Consider the following 19,037-nt stretch of genomic DNA (forward strand, 5'->3'; position numbering starts at 1 on the left):
TTATTTACAAAAAGCAAAATGAAAAAATGAAAACTGACAAATACGCAAACAGCTACAACTATTTTACAATATAACTTTGGTTCACCTGTTTCAGATTATAAACCAATAATTTTACTTCTTACAGTTGACTGTTACACAAAAGAAGAAAACAAACTTAATGTGCACATATTTTAATATCTCGACCACATAACACAGACTTTCAATAATCTAGTGAGATATTTGTTGTTTTTGTGCAATCAAAGCATGGAATCGGGGTACAGTTACGGACAAAGCTACTCGCATCTGTCATCCGACACATAAAGTCGATTTCTCCACTTTGATTTCAGATCTAATCATGTACCCAAGTATAAATGTATACATTAAATAAAATTAATACCAGTACCCAGAGATCGAGTCCCAAACCTGCAGAATTTGGTTCCCATACCCCCGGTTAGGAACCCCTTCTCTAGAGTATTGTCAGTAGCCACCCCTTAATATTAAACATTCAAAAGACCAGAAAAGACAGGGGTTTGAACCTAAAGTTGTTTGAAACCTAATTATGTATGAATCATTTTATCAATACATAATTACATAGCAATCACATCATATATCACCAATCCTGTTATTACTTTACAGGATTGTAATATTCATACTATACGTGGTACATCTAACAGATTTCATAAAACGTGACCGGTCCAGTTTGGTTTTGCCCGACACGTTTTGCAAAGATTGTCTTCCTCAGGGGTATATTTTGGACTGTGCTGTTTGGGTGTAGTAGTTATCAGTGTTTGAGAAGTATTTAAAAAAATCGGTCAATGTAGTGTTTTAGCTGATATCAAGTATATCTTGCAACCATTTAGGGAGTAAATAGTCCTTGGGGACCAAAGATTTTTTGTTGGTTGATGTATACTAGTAATCCAAGTGGGAGGTCAGAATATCTCCAAGTTTGGGTAAAAGCATATGAGACTTTAGAAATTGTAGTTAGCCCAATCAGAAGGTAATCGATATGTTGTTTCTCCCAGCATCACCCACTAGGATTGTCAGATTTGAATAGTAAAACTGCACTTAAAACTGGGAACTGTTGCCTCTTGGGAGACGTTACGTATAGCTACTCCCAGCAGAAGCCCTATAACAAATGAATGGGGGACAACAAGCACCAGTACTGCTCATAGGTTCAAGTTGTCATGCGGATGCTGCTTCTTGCTAGTGGCTGGCCAGCTACCGGTAGCCCTATGATATCGTTGGATCCTAAAGAAGGTCTGCACCTGCCCTAATAGAGCGGCTCTGTCATCACATCTATTCAGGGAATTCAAACAAACATAGTCTCTGCAAAGGGGGCTCGGTGACCTCCTGTGCTCCCTTGCTGATCTTTATTCTATCACAGCTAGTATTGAACTCAATGGAGTCTTCTGCTACAAGGGGGATTGGCAGCATTACTCCCTCCGTCATGTGATGATGTTAGAGGTCAGATGCTTTCCCATACCAGGAAGTACCATGTAATGCCATTGACTGATTGAGGTTGGAGTGGTGGGGGGCATTGAGGTATTGGGATGGTGCATTTGCAGAGATCACTTTGCAGTGTTCAATCCAGAATTTTCTTTAAGCTGGGTGGTAAGAAATTGTAGGCGGGTGGCAGCCCCTCTATTGTGACCCAACTCTTCAGTAACCACTAAAAAAGTGCCGGGTGGAGCGCCCAGCTAAATGGGGCTGGGGAGAACACTGCTTTACCCTGCAGCATATTTGTCTTATTTTCCATTTGGCACTGCAATATATGTTAGGGGATGGCTTATACAGTGTAGAGAAATCTTGCAGGAATATAGTATTTTTTCTTTGCATTTTAACCCTTCTTAGACTGAACCAGCAATAAAACATTGCTATGTTGGTGCTGCTGGTGGTGGGGGTGTAAAGAAAATCTTCCCATTTAGTATACAAAAGAAACCAAGTATAGTATTGTGATCACTAGTGATATCTAAATAAATGCCTTTACTCAGTTTCCATGGAGCCAGTGACAGAATAATTATGCTTTTTCTAGCTGAAATATGTGCAAGCGTCATTTACTTCATCTCCATTTCAAACAGCAACTTCTGTACATGTCTGAAATAGAAATGGCTTCTGCCGATTGTAGCCCTTACTCACCGGCCTTGGCTGACGAACATTACAAAATAAATGTCATCTGGACATGTGTTTTCATTCATGCATTTTTTAGTGCACTTTGTATTGTGCAGCGTGGTTTGCACACAGCCCAGAGGGCAGAAAGCTGACATATCTGATAGAAAAACAGCTCAGAAAGCATTGGTGACTTGTAATGTGCTTTTCTATTTAATATCAACCTGGTACATACTCTGTACTATCATGAGAAAACCTGGGTAATCCAGCGAACCTGAAATAGATTTCTTTAAAACAATTTGCTATCAGTTAGCAAATGTTTTCAATCTTGGACCAGATCCATTTCAGATTTGTGGGATCACCCAGGTTTTTCCAGGATATCTTATTGAAACAGGAGAAAATAGGCCGTTCTATTGGGTCAGACTAGACAGGTTACCCCCCCAAATCACAGACATGTCAATCCTGTGTTTATGGGATTTTGTTTTTTAAAAGCTTAACATAAAATAGCCTGTCTGATGATATCTGCATTTTTGGATGATTGATGAAGGTAACAGTGGACTTAAAAATCAAAGCAATACAGCCAACCCCTAGGGTTACTGAAGATAAATGAAATGAAGCAAATTGGACAGTATTCACGGTAGATGACCAAGGTGTGTGTTATAGGGCATAAAGTGCACATTTGGCAATTCCTCTATAACAGAGACGAGTATTATCATCAATGGTTGTGCTCTGAACACAACCATTAATAACTCGTTCCCCGTAGTGGAGGAATGTGCATTTTTGTGACTAAATGAATGCAACTCAGTTCATTGGAAAAGCTTGGTCCCTATAAACAAACATCTTGGTCATCTACCGTGAATACGGTCTCAATTTGCTGTGACCCTATAATACAGGTGTCTCAAGCTCCCCTGAGGAAGCTGTTATAGCGAAACGTGTCAGAAAAATAAGACACTCCTAAAAGATCCTGTTAAGTAACATAAAGAGGATCTTGGTTTGCATATTCATTTTCATCATTAACCAGGAATGTTTGTCTAAAAACCCCTAAAAACTCCCCCTTACCCAGCATGCTGAGAATGCAAAGGGTAGAGCAAGGGGAGTAGGGCACTTTGATAACTGTGTTTATTCAAATATTTTGTACGATTTGTTTTGGTCTTTTGTTCTGAATATAATAGAGCCAAAAAAAACCTCTTTTCCTTTCTTTCTGTGTTCATTTATGAATGTTTACAGATACTTTATTCACTTATCCCCTAACTATTTCTAAGTATTTTTGTATTTTCCTGTTGCTGACTTTCTTCTTCTCCTTGGTAGGTGCTCAAGGACTTCACTCCAGGAATTAAATTTAACAAATAAAGGTAAAAATTAAAACAAACTCTATTTACAGACGTAGCCGTAAAGCTTTGTATTCGAATAACTCGTGCTCTTTTCTTTGCTATACTAGTGAAGAGTACATGTGTATAGAAGCTATAACTATAGGGAAAGAGAGTATCATCCCCATCCTGAGAATGTGTTTAGTGGCCCACCCTTTGTATAATCACATTAGATTCAATTATAGAAGGGATAACAGGGTTTTGTTGTGGCCAAGGACAAAATATTTATTGTGTGCAAAGATGCAAAAACAATAACATAAATTATCAAAAATGCATCCTAATGCCTTAACCCATTTTTCATGATGGGGTTAAAAAGGCTTAGACTAGGTACACATGTTCAATAATCATTTTTTGAAAATGAAGATTAATGATTATTCCTGATTATTTTGAACGATCATATTGTGCACAATTCTTTACATGCTGTAACGATACGATCGTTTAAATATAATCCACCAATAATGTACACAATGTACAATGTATGCTGAGGAAATAAGTAATTGGCTTAATTCGGCACAGCCTTTTACCCGACACGTTTCGCCCTTAGGCTTACTCGGATATTGCATTTGCCGTAGGTACATACATGATGTCACTAATGCCTAGTAAAGCAATATTGAGATTGACTGGAGTTGGTTCTTAGCATGGGTGAGATATTTGCAGGGGTAATAGAAAGATTGGAGGTTATAACATGAATGCAATAGTCATGTAGCTTTCTGTTTTGAAGTTTGCACAGAGAATGGTAATTCCAATCCTAATAAGTTGTGTAGAGAGGATCCGCATGAGCCTGCAGTGTAGCCCAGACAGCCTAGCTATTGAATACATAACATACCTACCAATATTTCCACTACCCCCTATGCAAATTCAACACTCTCATCCATGCTAAGAACCAGCTCCAGTCAATCTCCATACCCCTCCATACCTGGCAATTTTGACATCATCTACTTACCTACAGCAACTGCCATACCCCTGGGGAAGCCTAAGGGTGAAATGCGTCGGGTAACAGGCCGTGCCGAACTTACAGCGTATACCTGTATCAAATCAAAGTCAGACTCGCACCTGTCTAGACTAAACTTTATGAAAAATGATTAAAGGCATTGCTAAGCATTGTTTTAAATTTGTTTTTGCACACAATATATATTTTGTCTTTGGCCACAACAAAACCCTGTCCGCAAAAAATGCCTTCTTACCAATCTGCACAATTGGTTTTAGTTATCAGAAGTAGATTTGTGTAGGGAATCCCATAAAGTTTGTAATGAGGGACTGGCATCAAGGACAGGCAGTAAGGAAACTTCATCAATCAAAGGAAGTGACCACTCAATCACAGGATTCAGTTTCTATATCAATCCCCTTTAGCTGATTTTACTTCCCCAAACAGGTCCACACCTTGCTGGTCCTTTCACATGTTCATCATAGCAGTAGCTGTAAGATTAAACCCCATGATTGGCAAAATGCCTATTTATATATGGCCAGTCTGGATCCTGCAATTGTGCCACCCCTCTATTTGATGTGCTAGCTGGAGGGAATTGGGTATACCTGTGAGCAAAGCACTTGTAGCTGGCAGTGTAGCCAATAATCTCCCTGAAATGGCCCACTCTGCAATTCATCAGTACAGATAATGTTTCTGCATCTGATTTTGCAGGTAAATGGTGATCAGTTTTGCAAAACATAAATGGCAGATACCTAAGTCAGTGGATAACTTGCAAAAGGAAGGTTGTGCATGGGGAAGACATTATATCATGTTACATTTGAATCCACATAATGTTTCCAAAGTATCTTTCCATAGTGTGGTCCCTATCTCTAAAATACCTGAACTCCCAGCTTGGGATATATATATATATATATATCTATCAATATAAAACGTGGGGCAAGTAATCTAAGGGAGGTAGCCCCATTCTCCAACAGCAATGGGCAGCATGGTGGCTCAGAGGTTAGCACTCTGGCCTTTGCAGTGCTAGGTCCCAGTTTAAAACCAGACACTATCTGCATGGAGTTCGCAGGTTCTTCCTGTGTTTGCGTGGGTTTCCTCCCGCATCCCAAAAACATGCAATTAGGATAATTGGCTTCCCCCAAATTGACCTTACACTGTATTAATACCATATGACTGAGGTAGGGACATTAGTTTGTTACCCCCACTGGGGGACAGTTAGTGACATAACTAGGGCCTTTGTACAGCGCTGCATAATGTCTTGGCGCTATATAAATACTGAATTATAATAATAATAATGGTGACCCTTTTAGCTGCCTAAAAAATAAACTTTTAATGTCTTTGATTTAAGCTATTGTTTGGCTTCTTTTAGGAGGTAACTGAGAATATAAGTACCACATATTCTGCTCTGATGTATAAATACCCAAATGTGTTTGGTGCAGCTTTTCTGTCTTGTTGTGACGCCTTCTCCAATATCATTACAGATCCAGAGATGGGGAAGAAGAGCAGGGTAAAAACCCAGAAGTCAGGCAGTGGAGCAGCAGCAGCTGTGTCACCAAAGGAAATTATGAACCTGATCACTGAATTATTACAGAGTACGTGTGGTGGGGTATTCTGTCTGAACAAAAGGTGATGCTTTGAGGGCTGTCTGTGTTTACCTTCTGCACCTAAAGCTACGTACACACGTCCAATGGTTCTCGCCTGGTAATCTGCTCAGGGCCAATATTGGACGAGAATCTGGCGTGTGTGTACAGCACCCATCGGCTGAACGACTGTCCTGGCGGATCTACGGATGATGGATGACGAACGATCCTAATGCAAGGGAAGGGGGAGAGCGTGCAGCAGGGTGCCGCTCCGTCATTCTCCCCCTCCCCTCTTCATAGAGCAGAACAGTGCTGTATGTAGAGCACCCGTTCATGCACCGTGCAGCCCTTATTCGTTGGAAAGGATCGTGAAAGATCCTTTTCAACGACGATGATTGCACATGTGTACCCAAGTTAACTCATTTCCTCATTGAAAGTTCATTGTTTTGTAGAAACTCTAGGATCTATGTGGAGTCTGTATAGAATTGTCTTTTGCTACTTATCATGATAATGACTAGTAATAGACAATTGTCATTCAGCATATATTTGTTTTTTTGCCTCAAGATATTCCGTTAAGCGTAAGTATATCCAAAGCACATCTTGTAGGATTGGAACTGTCAGATTTTACTGCCAATGGAGGCTTCATTGGGGAGATTTGTTGACTTCCTGTCTGGTAAAAGACTGCTCCTATTTATCTAATGCAGCACTGTAAAGCATTGCTTTTTCGACTAATGAGAGGAAAATAAAAGCCGTGTATTAGAATCCTGTTGTCTCTTTGCAGAGTGCAGTAATCCCAATTCAGCTCCAGGAAGAGAATGGGAAGAATATGTGCAGATTCGCACCCTTGTTGAAAGAATCCGTAAGAAACAGAAAGGTCAGTGATGTTCTTTCTTCCTTATTTGATATGATCTGCCACATTGAGCAAATTGTTTTTTAACGATACCGCACACATTTTATACAAATGACATAGGATATGGGGTGTGAGGACAAGAGTTTGTGTTGCCTTTGAAAAGATTTATCCATATCTGGATTGCCCATGGGGTCAACACAACCTTCATGCTCCATCTATAACTTCTGTTTAGTGGCAATGTAATGCAGTAGGTTTTACCTGGTGTCCCCACATCCATGTTACAAGGACAGTAGGTGTTCTTATTCCCTCAGCCACTATTAAGCGCTTAATACTTGACCAAACTTCCAGGCTTGAAAACGGTAACTTGAAGGATAATGCAGAAGCCTAGACCCATTGTTGGAAACGTGTCTTTTGCACAAGAACTTTAGAGAATACTGGTGGAGCTGTTATTAGAAGGCTAAATATTACAAACAGGGTTCATTATGCCCCATATGGCACCACAGTTACTGTAGTTTAAAGCTGAACTCCAGGGACATTTTATGCAGCAAGGCTCCTCTAGCACTGTAAAGGTAAAATGCTTGATTTTGCTTAAAAGAATATTTAAAAAAAAAACAAAACAAAGTTTTACTTTCCTTGTCCTTCGCCCACCTGGTAGCTGGTGCTCTCCTCCCTCTAATTCTCTGTGCTGTGGATGGGCCTAGCTAGCAAAGCAGCAATTCTGATCCTGAATTGTATGTGATGACAACAGAGTGGTGACGTGGGTTTGTTGTACTGGTCGCCCAGAAAGAGAAAGCGGCTGCATGAGCAAAGGAATGAGGTAAGTAAAACTGCTTTTTATTGGTACTCTAAAAACAAGCATTCAACCATTACATTGCAGGGGGAACCCCAGTACAAAGGTACGTTTGAAATGTCTGTGCAGTTTAGCTTTAAAGTATAGTCTCTTTTATTGTAAGGTGAGGGCACAGCATCAGGTTTTCTTAAATATCCTATATGACTTGGAGCAGTGTTCTCCCCAGCCCCTTTTAGCTGGGCGGACCACCCGGCACTTTTCGGTGACCACCCGGCTGTTTTTGGCTGGTTACTGAAGAGTTGGGTCACAATACCCACCCTGCCACCCGCCTACAATTTCTTACCACCCAGCTTAAAAAATATTCTGGGTTAAACACTGACTTGGAGAAATGCGAAGTTAAATCCCAGTGTAAGTTCACTTTCTAAATATACACAGGGTGTATAACTTAAACTTCTTCCCCATAAATGTTTGTGCTGGTAGTTGGCTTCTTAGACCTCAACACTGCATCAGTGTGTTTTTCTAGGCCTTCTATAGATGAATGAAGCAGTGGGGGATGATCCAAAGGGAAATTGCCTGCAACAGATTGGAATGGTTGTTAGTAAAACTTGACAATTCATCCTGAATATGCAATGTGAAGTGCTCCTGTTTTAGATGTTTCCCCAATACAGGTTTACTTTAACTTCTAGTAATGACTGTTTGTGGTATTTATTTTTTGTTATCTTTCAATATTTGGTAGTGGGTTTGTCCATTTTGTTTGATGGGAAGAGAGAAGATTATTTCCCTGAACTTATTGAGTGGGCAAGAACTAATGGAGCATCAACTGAAGGTTTTGAACTTGCAGAGTTTCCCAATGAAGGCTTCGGGCTGAAGGCTACAAGAGAGATAAAGGTGTGCTATGTAATGTTATAAATTATCCTTTACCGTCTCTGGCTTTTAGCAGCTGTCCATGGACTTTTGTTTATGTCAGAACTATGGGAATGCAAAAGTGCCTTGAAGCAGGTTTAAGTATTTTAGTTAACAAAATCAGAACAAAGTTATATGACAATTACATTTTGTGCATGAATTCTGAATGAACTGATCTTTAATAAAAATATAAAATGTTCCTGAAAGCAAGTTGCATTTGGCTATTGACTTGAGCATATAGGAATGGTTCTGGGAGCTAGTGCAAACTGTCATTAGCCCGTAATGAGCAATAAAATTCAAACAGTTATATTTACTGCAATGATGTTTTGGCTATCTGTCAGGGTGACATTCTTTCTTCTGGGCAGTAATGTAAGAGACATTCTTCCTACTGACTACCATGCTATTGTACAGTGAGCTGTCCATGTTGTAATTACAAATGGGGTTTCCTAATCTGTGAAAGTTATTTAAGGGGGTTCCCCATGTCATAAAAGTTGAATGACTGTCTTACATAGTTAGTTTCATGCTGAACAAATCTTGGGAAGATACACAAAGATTTAGGTAAGAATAGACATCCCTTTTGTATTTGGACAAAATTTGTTTATCATCGATGATGTCCTAAAGGAACCAATGATTAGAATAGCTGTCATTTCTGACATCTCCTTTATAGAAAATGCAAGTTGTTTGGCTTTGACAACCTCTTGCATTGGGGGGGGGGGGGGTAGTTTGCCAAGCTTTGTTGCCCAAGGTTTATGTACACACGTCAGATGAAGACAAAAGTTCTTGCTCATCTCAGGTAAGAATTTGACATGTATATTCTGTACATAGATCCCTCAGGGCAGATCACTGAACACCCCCTTGGAAACAACTGCCATACAAGTCAAGAGAGGGTGATGCTCGCTTGTCGTGCTTCCTCCCCTGTCCATAGAACAGAGCAGGTGCTGTTTGTACAGGGCTTCATTTTGTTCATCTGTTAACAATCAAGAGAGATAGTTTACAATGAAAAATTTAAGTGTCTATGCAGCCTTACAGAGATAGTGAATAATTAGGTCTGGTAAGTATGACTGAATCCTTAAACTTTCTGCATTGATGAGGAGAATTGCATGTTCACCTTAAGTAAGCAGAATGCAGCTCATATTTGAGAACATACAAAATCCATGCAATAACCTGCAAAAAAAGATAGTACCTTAAAATATGTAGTCTCAGAAACCCATTGTTTTAAATAGAATCTTTGTAAATGGCCAAATAAAGGGACAATTTGGGATAAAATTAGAAGTTCTCAAAGGGGTGTCTGTACTTTCTGGTCAGTTGGGATTCATGTACGATTTCCAGGTGTGTGAGGCTCCATAACACTTTAGCCTAAAATGTTTTTAGCTTCATTCATAGAAGATATTCCGCTTATTGTTGGTTTTTTTAAAGGCATTTTTAAAAATACTTTTGATTTGTTTGGGCCTTGTTTTTATTAGCATGTACACAGTGTTCCTGCTGTTCTCTCACATAGCTTTAACGTGATTTGTAATCGGTGCTAAAAAAAAAAATCTAGATTGACTCCTGTCCTTAGCAAATGGAGTCAGCAGGTGGCTTGTGTTTGTTAATGGGTAACTCGATAATAGAACGTCAAGCTTGGGCCTTCTTCCAAGAAGCTTCCTCCCAGTTTCTGCAAATTAGCGATTTCAAAAAACATTTTTTTTTTTTAGTGGATATCAATGCAAACCTATTGTTTTTAAATTGAGCATATTAATTTTTTACTATGTCACTTGGTAATATGGCCAAGGAGAAAAAAAAAAAAAGATAATATCCACAGATACACTATATGCCAAACGTTTGTGGGGACCTGATCATAATCACCTATATTAGCTTGTTGGACATCTGTTTCCAAAACCATTATTATTGATTTACTCCATGTTTTGGGTAAAAGAGCCTTCACTCTTCTAGGTAGGCTTTACTAAAGATTTTGGAGCATGTCTGAGTGTGTGTGTTTCCATTCATCCAAAGGACAGTTTGTAGAGTCAGACAGTGATGTTGGTTGAGTAGACTTTGCTCCATGGGCTATGTATGTATTGACATGTGTCAAATGATTCTCACCCTTTACAAATGGTCAGGCTTGTTTCGGACGAAACTCTTGACATGTACAGCGGTTTTCCTGACTAATCAATAACCAACCGACTGTGAACGACCCCTGTACAAGTCAGTAGGGAAAAGCGTAGTGTGTTCCACTGTGTAAAGTGATCATTCGTTCATCTATCACCCCTGTGTTGCTGGAAAGATCATGGAAGATTGTTTTCAGCAACAATAATTGAGTGTGTATGCAGCCTTCCAGTTATTCCCAAAAATGTTCCCCAGGGTTGAAATCAGGGCTCTATGTAGGACATTGAGTTTTTTCACACTCCATCAATACGTATCTTTATGGCATTTGCTATATACACTGGGACAGTCATGTTGAAATTTAAAATGGCCTTACCCAAGCTCTTTGTATGCTGTAGCATTAACGGTACTCCTTAGTGGAAACAAACTCTTACTTTTTGTGTTCTCTTACTTTTTGGCCATATAGTAGGTGTGATGGTCAGATTTACACAGGTATTACGGGTTTATTGCCTAGTTTTGTGTCTACAAAGTTTTAGACCCACAACTTCTTCCACTGATTGCTAAGCCCTATCCCCAGGGTTTTATATTAGTGTGCCTCGGGCCATTTAGTACTATTATATTGTGCTAGTTTTGGCAGCTGTTAATAATCTGGAAATAAGACCGTTACTAAAATCTCTATAAATATACCTGCATTAGTATGGTGTGTGGGGTTCCTAACCGTTTTTTAAAAATTGGGGCGCCTTGCCTTTCACAAGTGTATTGCATTGATTAGTTCTAGTGTGTAGCTTTGTATTCAATACGTTTATATTTTTATTATTTATTTTATTAACCACATTTGTTTCTTCTTCTCAGGCAGAAGAGCTGTTCCTCTGGGTACCAAGGAAGTTATTAATGACTGTGGAGTCTGCTAAGAATTCAGTGCTGGGTAAGGAACGGATCTGTTGTTTAGCCATGGTGTCATTCTGTAGAGCACACTTTCTTGACCTTTTTTTTAATATGGGGGAACCCTTTAAATACCATTCAGGTCTTCAGAGAGCCCCTGTTATAATTATTATATCCATCCATTATATCTCACAGTACATTAGTTTGGTGGTTAGTTGTAAGAATGGCTTCTGCGTTGCTGGCTATTGGGGTAAAAGTCACTTATAGATAGACAAAAAGATCATTGGTGTTACTTAAACTGACCTGAGACTTACAAACTGCTCTTTGCTCAATAAACCCTTAGCAATCTCTGGAAGAACCCTGGTTAAGAAATGCTGCTGTACAGGATTTAGGTGGTTCTGGAATAAGTGGGGAAAATTGCTTCTTTTTTATTGTTAAAGACATTTGAACATTATGCTTAGTATCTGATGAACTGGACCTCTTGCGTGTTACATTTTCCCACATAGTCATTGACGGCTGTAAAAATTTGAGAAGATTAGTCTTGATCTTTTTTAAAATGGAGTTGGGCCTCTGTCTTGTTGCCTAGTTTTGCAGTAAACCATAGCAATCTTTGTTCTAATGTTGTGTCCTAGTCAAAGGAAGGTTAAAGCTGATTGGTCATAGACATATTTATTGCATCATCCTTGCACTAAATGTGAACTCCATCCTTCTTTGTTCCTGCACAGGCTCCTCCTATTCAGAATATTGCTTACCCTGATTTCACTGAACATGTACAGCCGGGAAATTAGGGCTCTGACTATCTACAGCATGTAATGCATACTGTGAGAAGCTTACCAACTTCCAGCATCTTTAACCTTAATCTTTTCTCTTGTCTGTGTCTAGGACCTTTGTACTCTCAGGACCGGATTTTACAGGCAATGGGGAACATTACCCTCGCCTTCCACCTTCTCTGTGAGAGAGCGAATCCAGAATCCTTCTGGGTGCCGTACATAAAGTCTCTCCCCACCAAGTATGACACTCCCTTGTATTTCGAGGAGGATGAAGTTAACTACCTGCAGTCCACACAAGCCATACATGATGTATTCAGCCAGTAGAAGAACACAGCACGGCAGTACGCCTACTTCTACAAAGTCATTCAGGTATGTGGACCAGATGGCCCATCAATGGTGCTCATATCAACATTATTCAGGTTTTTTTTTTTTTTTTTTTTGTAATATTTTGTATGAGAATTCCTTTATTTTTGTCTGCCTAGATTTATCATTGATTGACATACAGGCCAAACTGGCAAAGGGGATAGTGACTGGGGTTGGGGCAGATTGTATAAAGGCTTGTGCCTTCATCTTGAATTTGAGATCAGTTTAAGATGCTCCCTAATTACATCTAAATGCCTTCACAAATTATGTTAACCTCCTCTTATCTTTTGCTTAAAGCTGCTTTTGCATTCCTCTTGAATTGTAAGCTTCTCTTTAAAGATCAACTTCAGCTTCCTTTTGTTGCCGTGACAACTGAGGGGATGGATAGATGTCTCCCTGCTTCCTGTTCTGTGTACATAACCGGAAGTAAAAATAAATCTCCGCAATGGGGCTCAAAAACACTACAGAAACAAACAAACTTTTCCTCCACCTTTTTTTGAAAATTTGTGGTCCAACATTGGGTGCGGGCCTGTTCTTGGCTCCACGACTAACATACATTAAAGCAATGAGGCAAGGTCTGTCCAAGTATCTGTGACCCGGAAAGTGCCGATGTCCACTTTTAAATAAAGCTAAAAGGATTTATAACACCGCTCAGCCTTTTTTCTTCTGCACATACAAACCTTTATGGCGTTTTTTATATATATATATATATATATATATATATATATATATATATATATATATATATATATATATATATATATATATATATATATAGCTTACCAATCCCTGATGTTGTGGCTTCAATATTTTTATTTTTCCGGTCTAAAAATAATTTAGGCATGTAGAAAAAAAAATACTTGTTGATCATCCCTGAAATTCCATGTTCTTATCACTTTGTGTGAGCTGACCTAATGTATACCAAACATTTTCATTAGTCTTTCCAGTTCTCTCATGGGAACTACAGGATGTCTCTACCTTATATGTAAATAAGTGAAAGAAGTGTTTGCAGTGCATGGGGAAAGCAGCCGTAGGGGACAATGCTTCCCCTTAATGGAGTAAGTGTTGTCACCCTACGGCAGGAAGTATAATACTAGCTGCATCAATGGGTAAATATAAAGAAAAAAAGTCTGGAAAAAAAAAAGCTAGAACATCTAAGCTTCAATATTTGCTATTTGTTTGTGTGTTTAGATACACTTTGAACTTAATGCTTCTGTAATTTTTCAGGCCACAGACACATTTTGGGTCATGTGGAAAGCTAAGTGTGTATGGTGTGCCTGTATTTTATATTAGAAGCCTTGATTGCGATGGATTAGGTGAGTACGAAGCATCAAGTTGGAATGAATCCTGGGGAGAAGGCCGGCGGCCTGGAGGGTTAGATTGTTCTGCTTCTCATAAACCCTTCATCTGGCCTCTGCATTTTCTCCCCGACTTGCCCATAAATGGCTGTGTTCTAAGAGGAGAATATTTCGAGTCTGCTCGGCAGCCAGACTCCATGGACAGAAAAGCGCACGTTTTATGTTTTGCAGCTGCCGTTTCCAGCCAGGCTGTGTCCCTGTGTGATGAGAAGAAACAGGTGTGAAACATGTTAGACAGAAATAAATCTTGCAGCTTCCTAAGCAAACAACCTCGCTGACAGCATTGGTCACCTCTGGAAGCTATGACGCTAGAAGTTAATGGTCCCCAGGCTTTGGTTTAATCTGACGCTTTTAGTGTCCTCGTTTCCTACCTACTGAGGGAAGGCGACCTATAGTTTTGACGCTATGAAAGATGTATTTAAAGGATAACTTTTAGTGCATCTAATAAAAAAAAAATGCTTTTAAAGAGTCATCTAGTAACCAGACTTGAAGCAGTATTGAATAAACACTTGCATGTTTCTCCATTAAAAAAAAAATGCCTGTTTTCATGACCTATATAATTATAGCCTACGTACACACATCAGATGATTCTCGTCCAATAATTGCCTTAGGGCTGATATAGGGCGAGTATCTGACACGTGTACAGAGCTTGTCCATTGTTGATCCACAAACAATTGTAATAAAATTGAAGGGGAAAGAGTCGTTCTCCCCCCTCCCCTCTTTATAGAGCAGACTGTACAGCACTCATTCATGCATTGTGCAGTCTTTTCTCGTTGGAAAGAATCATGGAAGAATGCATCTACGCAGCCTTAGTAATTGACAGGAGAAAGTGGTCATATTTCTACTATTTGTGCCATCACCTCCTCTTGTTTTGCACTGGATTTACAGGATTTAATTTTTTTGACCTGGGTGGGAAGAAGTTGTAGGTGGGTGGCAGCCCCTGTATTGTGTCCCAACTGTTCAGTACCCACCCAAAAACAGCCGGGTGGTTTCTGAAAACTGCGGTGTGTTACGCCCGGCTAAAAAGGGCCAGGGAGAACACTGCAGGAGATCAGTGATTGGTTATCAGTGCAACCATAAAGTAATTTAAAGGAGTTGCCTGTTGAAGCTGAGTCAAAAATGCACACAAGCATGTAAACAAAGCACAAGCCGAGTGTAATAATTGCATGGTGGTGTATGTGTCAAATCTATCAATATTTAACAGTCTGTTGTATTGAGCTCCTATTGTCAGAGACTCAACCCTGACCGTTTGTACAAAGAGCTTCTGCATGAATACGATAGCACGAGAGAATATTTCTACATTACATTATGGCTATACCTACTGATAATATAAATAACGAGTTTGAGTCTGCCTGGGGTTTGTGATGTTACAATCAAGATAGTGGCACCCAGCAGCAGATTACGTCCTGCTAAGTATTAATATATAATTACAGAAGAAACTCTGGCTATCCGGCACCAATGGGGAATGGCCGATTCCAGATGTGTAGTTTCCGGTTAACTGAGGTTACTCTGAAACTGAGGTTTCTTAAATGGTGAGACTTGTCCCCTATTCATCTCTAGTGCTGAATGGCTGAGAAAAGGGAAAACTCTGATGACGCTTGAACTCGCCAGACAGTCTCTTGACGTAACTCGGCTTTACTATAAATGTACTTTAGTCAATGCATAGATAAAAAAAAAAATCTAGCAAATATTTTTATTGGTAGAAGAAACTTGCCTACAGGGGAGGGCCGGATGCTTTTCAACTGTATGCCATTGCCTTAATTCTAGCTTGTCCCAGGAGCACGCACTCTAGGGGCAAGCGCTACCCCCTGAATGAGTTACAGTGCACCCTGAATCTTCTGTATTACGTGCAGTGCAACCTCCAGGGAGGGTCCAGGCATAGCTGTCTGAAAGAATAGCCCAGATCCCAAGACTGGCCTAAAATCCTAAAAAATCCACTGGAAACAAAAAACATATTTATGGTGTTTTATATATTGAAGTGGTTTGCCTTGAGTTCAGCTTTAAATATTTCTGCAGTATCCATTTTCTCTTTGAAAAATCCTTACATTAGTCCCAGGACAGGAAACAAGATTTTACCTAATGACAAGCATCCGTGGAGGCAGCAGAACGGAGCCTAATCGCCCCATCGGCCCTGGTGCCTTGTGTATATTAGTTATGTCTCCTCACATCAGCTGCTTCCATGTAAGCACAACCAGGGAATAACATAATCAGCATCTACCGAGCCCTGTTCATTTATCATTTCCACTTCCCAAGCCAGATAGTATATATATATGATGATAAGATACCTCACTGTCTTATCAAGTTGTTATACCGGTGGACAGGCTCGTAACGTCCCCCCGATGAAAACTTCATATTCCTTACTTCCATCTTCCAAAGCTTTATTTACTACTTTAACTTATGATAAATTAAAGAGAACCAGTCATAACTTGAACTAGTTAGAAGCCAATATTTAGGCCTAGGTTGTGATAGTTTGAAGCTGAACTTCAGGTGAACTACTAAATATAAAAATGGTTAGGGGGAAATAATATAAAAAAATTTGCCTGCCATGCTGGTCTGGTGGATTCAATGCTAGTATGAAGCAAGTAATAGAGATTAGGAACTCCTGGCCTGCATGCTTGTGTTGGGTCAGTGTCTAAGAAAGCTATAGTCCGCCAGGTAACTAGCACCTTTATGGTTGTCTGCAATCGTAGCCTTCGTATTTACCCAGGTACAAATTTTATAAAAATAGATTGTCTATGGGGGTTTGTTATTTCATCTGGTTAATCAATCACAAACTGCCACATCCCTTAACCTCCTAGGTGGTTCATTTCTGTCCGGATTTATGTCTAAAAGCAGTACATTGTCTTTTATGAAAATTTATTTTACAGTATAATATAATATTATGAGTATAATAAAGTTTGAAATACAATGCATTAAATGCATTTAAAAAATAAATTTAATAATTAAAGTTTCAAACTTTATTATACTCAAACTATTTTATACTGTAAAATAAATTTTAACGAAAGACAATGTACAGCTTTTTAAATCCAGTGTGTATTGCATTTATTACAGTTATTTTGTATTGAATGCAATACAAAATAATTTTAAATTCCAGATGCGCCCCTAGTGGCGGCTGTACGCACCAACGTCACCGGGAACATCAGCGCACTCGCTGGGGGACAGATTGAGGAAGAGGACGCAGCCAGAGGATGGCAGGACGCCGATGGGAGCGCGCTTGTGTTTGTTTTTACTTTAACTACCCCCAGTGTGACTTGGGGTTACCGCTTTCAGCTTGTTTTTTTTACCCCGAGCCACACTTGGGGTTACTGCTGGGGAAGGTATTCTTGCGTAGTACACAAATAAAAACATATATAGGACATCCAGGGCTGTCATGAATCACATAAACTATGAACAAATTTTTTATCACTTTTATTCAAACAAATATAAAACGGTATTCTCTGAACAATTTAAATTAAATTAAGCTTTACATTTTATTAAACCAACATAAAAACATTTTCACCATTTTGGTGTGTTAACTTCAGACAAGGGCATATTAACTTCAGACATCATATAATTGCTCTTGATGCGTTTCAGGAGATATTTTCTTTGTTGCTTACCCCTTTACGAATGTTATGACATACCCAATGGTCACAGGACAGGAAAGTAATTTCCCTGGTCGAGTTTGAACACCTTACAATAATGCAGTGAGTTCCAGCCATTACCCATTATTGTGTTATATTGATATATCACAGTGCTTAGTGTCCTCCTGTCCCTGTACCCTTTCCCTGGCTACATTGTTGTGCTTGCCCACCTCTGACCCTCCACTATATGGCGCATGCTGTCCATGGCCGCTGCTTCTTCTGCCCGTTTCTCCTTCGCCAATTTGCCAGTCACTGAGGATGCATAGAAAGTCCTCAAACATTGGATATGGATTGAAGTAAAAGAGACCTAAGGAGGAGGCAGGAACAGGATTACAGGTAAGTATTGGGGATTTTGTCACTGACAAATCTTTTACTTGTGTCTTTAACCACTAGGGGGTCCTGTTTCTTGGATACCTGCAAATGTGGGCTCTGTTACCCCAACGAGGTAAGCTCATATCCAGGTCTGAAAATCAAAAACTGTGTACGGCATCCCTGATTATTTTGCACCTCTTTACAACCATTAAATGTGACTTTTAAGATACAATTGCTTTAAACAAAACATATTTAATATACATAATTTACAAAAAAAACATAGATTACAATGTGGGCAGCAGGGTGACCTTTGCAGCGCTGGGTCCCAGGTTCGAATCCCAGCCAGGACACTATCTGCATGGAGTTTGCAAGTTCTCCCCATGTTTGTGTGGGTTTCCTCCGGGTACTCCGTTTTCCTCCCACATTCCAGAAACATGCAGTTAGTTTAACTGACTTCTCCCTAACAATTGACCTTAGACTATAATAATCACATATGACTATGGTAGGGACATTAGATTTTGAGCCCCTTTGACGGACATATAGTCACATGACTATGGACTTTGTACAGTACTGCGTAATATGTTGGTGCTACATAAATGCTGGATGATTATTTTTACTTGTGTGACCCAACTACCATAAAATTCAGTCCATAATAAATAAAAGTCCTCTGACATTGTGACCTTTCTGTTATGGATAAAGATCCAAAGCCTGTTCGCTCTACGCGTTTCGCACCCATTGCATCTTCAGAATAAACACTATATTGGCTTCTATAAGTACAGTAGGTAATGCCAGATTTAACAGAAATCAACAATGGTGTATAGGTGAATGGATTTAATTAAGTATATGCTATTGTTGTGACAAGGTGATAGAATGATAGAACTTGGAAAAGGAACCATTTGTAGTAATACCCGGAGCCGTTTTATTTTAATACACCATCGTTTTCCCTCAAATATTTCTGTTTTTATTGATGGGGCATAGGCAACAGTATTTCTGCCTTGTATCGTGGATCTTCCCAGCATTCCGGCTTCTTATTTGAATCTTGTAAACAGGTCCATTTAATATTCTGATTGAGTCACAATGGGGGATCGGAGCCCTTATATGTGGCAGAGACTGTTTACCAAATGACTTCCCCACGCTGTTGAGGTTTTCT

The 19,037-nt window shown here is 39.5% G+C and overlaps 1 protein-coding gene across 1 annotated transcript in view; it reads left to right on the forward strand.

Annotated features, from left to right (window-relative positions):
• The window catches only part of SETD3 (SET domain containing 3, actin N3(tau)-histidine methyltransferase), a 47,625-nt gene that overhangs the window by 6,915 nt on the left and 21,673 nt on the right, over positions 1-19,037 (forward strand). Inside the window, 6 exon segments of the mRNA XM_072427559.1 lie at positions 3,394-3,437; positions 5,859-5,969; positions 6,739-6,831; positions 8,334-8,485; positions 11,435-11,507; positions 12,347-12,603. Of these exon segments, the coding sequence (XP_072283660.1) occupies positions 5,867-5,969; positions 6,739-6,831; positions 8,334-8,485; positions 11,435-11,507; positions 12,347-12,603 (678 nt within the window). The 5' untranslated portion in view covers positions 3,394-3,437; positions 5,859-5,866.

Source organism: Pyxicephalus adspersus, chromosome 12, assembly GCF_032062135.1.
Source record: "Pyxicephalus adspersus chromosome 12, UCB_Pads_2.0, whole genome shotgun sequence".
NCBI classification, from domain to species: Eukaryota; Metazoa; Chordata; class Amphibia; order Anura; family Pyxicephalidae; genus Pyxicephalus; species Pyxicephalus adspersus.